We start from the raw sequence: 2,743 nt of genomic DNA, 5'->3' as shown, positions 1-2,743 counted from the left end.
ACATCGAGTATTTATTGTGTAGTGTACATCGAGTATTTATTGTGTAGAGTGTACATCGAGTATTTATTGTGTAGTGTACATCGAGTATTTATTGTGTAGTGTACATCGAGTATTTATTGTGTACAGTGTACATCGAGTATTTATTGTGTACAGTGTGTATCGAGTATTTATTGCGTAGTGTACATCGAGTATTTATTGTGTACAGTGTACATCGAGTATTTATTGTGTATAGTGTGTATCGAGTATTTATTGTGTATAGTGTATGTCGTGTATAGTATATACAGTGTATATGGTATCTATAGTATATACAGTGTATATCAAGTATTTATTGTGTATAGTGTATGTATAAATATCTAAGAATATAAATACAGAATATATCATATAAATATCTGTATAAATTGCTGTATAAAATTCTGAAAGAAAAGAAAGACTATAAATATATAATATAAATATCTATATACATATCTCTGGAAGAAAGAATACAATGTATAAATATTTAATATAAATATATAATATATATCTGTATAAATATCACTGAAAGAAAGAATATAAATATATAATGTAATTATCTGTATAACTATCTGTATAAAGATATCATGTAAATAGCTGTATATAATATATGTATCAATATCTCTGAAAAGAAAGAAAGCCTATAAATATCTGTATAAGTATTTAATATAAATATCTATCTATAGCCCTGAAAGAAATAAAAGAAGGAAAAAATATATAATATAAATATATGAATATATAAATCTTCTGCTTTTTCTTTGGGCTGCTCCCACACAGCGATCATCTGCCTCCAATACCTTCTGTTCTGCGCATCTTCCTCCCTTACAGAATAACTATGTATATGTATATGTATAAATATCTTTATAAATATATAATATGAATATGTATGAATATTTGTATACATATCTCTGAAAGAAAGAAAGAATATAAATGTCTGTATCAATATATAATATAAATATCTGTATCAATATATAATATAAACATATAATATAAATGTCTATAACAGCTGTATAAATATAGAAAGAATATATATCTGTAATGTAATCTATATCTGAAAAAAGAAATATATAAAAAAATATATAAAAATACACATAATATTTATATAAATATCTTATAAACTTCTCTGAAAGAAAGAATGTAAATATAAAAGAACATATCTATAAATATGTTTGTTTAAATATCTGTATAAATATATAACCCAAATATATGTATTAAAGTGTCCAATATGGAGCCTGCCATGGTGATGGTGGGGCGCTACAGTACAATAATAATATTCTAAAAGTAATCTGTTACAGTACAGTTATGTATTACAGTATAGTAATCTAATCTATCTGTGGCTCCAGATGGAGAACTACCGCCATGCGCGCACGCTGGAGCAGCCATCTTCTTGCCCCTTCTCCGACCTGCACGCCGACACGCCCCACGTGCGCGTCAAGGACGGCAGCAAGATCCGTAACCTGCTGCGCTTTGCCCTGAGCCGCATGGAGCCCAGACCCCGGGCTCCCGGCGCCGCCGAGGGGGCGGAGCCGCGGGCCGACGACGGCCGCAGCGCCACAGAGACTGCCCCGCCCTGCCGGCAGATGGTCTTCACGGCGAACGCCAAGGGCATCTCCAAGGCCATCACCTGCGCTGAGCTGCTGAAGCGCCGCGTGCACGGCCTGCACCAGATCACCAGGCTGGACTACGCCGCCCGGCTGGAGGTCTGGGAGCCGCTGGAGGCAACGGCCGGCCTGGACACGCTCACCGTGAGTAGGAAGATCCCCGCCCTCTGGATCCTGCTGGCCCGGGACCCCCTGGACCCCGCTGCCCCGGGATACCAGGCCCCCGGGAGCCACGATGCCCTGTGGGCCCAGGCGCTGCGGGAGGAGGGGGGCGGAGGAGGAGGACTGGGAGGGGGGAGGCAGCCAACCAAGAGGAGGAGGGGAGGTGGAGGAGGGCGGGGAGGAGGACCGGGCGGAGGCAGAGGGAAGGGACGTCCCAGCGGGAGAGAGAGGCTCCCTGAGAAAGGGCAGAGCTGAGGGTTGACTTTGACCTTTGACCTTCAATTTGACACAATATTGTTCCACATTTTCCTTGTAACAATGAACAAAGAGTTGGGTTTGTGACCTTTGACCTGAGTTTTGGTTTGAATGATGTTTCTCTTTCATTTCTTATTTTCTTAAATGTTGAAAGGTGTTTTTCTGAATAAAGAGGAAGTGCCACAACCTGACTTCCTGTGTCTTCTCCTGTTTCGTCTGCGATATTTCATCTCTCGCTGTTTTTCACTGTCCACTGCCTGTCTCACTGTCCACTGCCTAGATGGGTGGAGGTATGGGTGGATGACGGAGGCGGGGCAGCAGAAGGTGTCTGATCCGGTGGCAGATGTCAGTGATTTAATCTCTTTATCCTCCGACAACAGACGACAAGAAGAGCTGCTCTGGACGAACGAGCAAACGGAGAGAGAGAGAGACAGACAGACAGACAGACATAGAGAGAGAGACCACCTTCCTCTTTATTCCATAGATTCATTCACACATTTCTTCTTTTTGTGAATGAATGAATTCTACCTTTATTCTTCATTCTTTGTTTTTGTTTTGGTGACAGGTTGTTTGAATTGAGCGAGAGAGAGACAGACAGTCAGGCAGACAGACAATGTTTTCCTCGGGGGTCCTGCCCATCTTGCTCCTGGCCTCATCCACCGGAGGCAGCACTCTGCCAGCTCCCAAGGACCCCCAGGCCCAGCCGGTGCTCTGGT

At 41.6% G+C, this 2,743-nt stretch overlaps 1 protein-coding gene across 1 annotated transcript in view; it reads left to right on the top strand.

The window, feature by feature from the left end:
• Positions 1 to 2,212, top strand: part of rpp25l (ribonuclease P/MRP 25 subunit-like) — a 2,673-nt gene extending 461 nt beyond the window's left edge. The window contains exon 2 of the mRNA XM_080005995.1: positions 1,353 to 2,212. Coding sequence (XP_079862121.1) covers positions 1,353 to 2,027 — 675 coding nt within the window. The 3' untranslated portion in view covers positions 2,028 to 2,212. The remainder of the gene's footprint in view (positions 1 to 1,352) is intronic.
• The last annotated feature ends 531 nt before the right edge of the window (positions 2,213 to 2,743 follow it).

This window comes from Zeus faber, assembly GCF_960531495.2.
Source record: "Zeus faber genome assembly, chromosome: 8".
In the NCBI taxonomy this organism is placed as follows: Eukaryota; Metazoa; Chordata; class Actinopteri; order Zeiformes; family Zeidae; genus Zeus; species Zeus faber.
The sequence above is the reverse complement of the archived record's forward strand: the minus strand, read 5'-3'. Positions and strand labels throughout refer to the sequence as shown.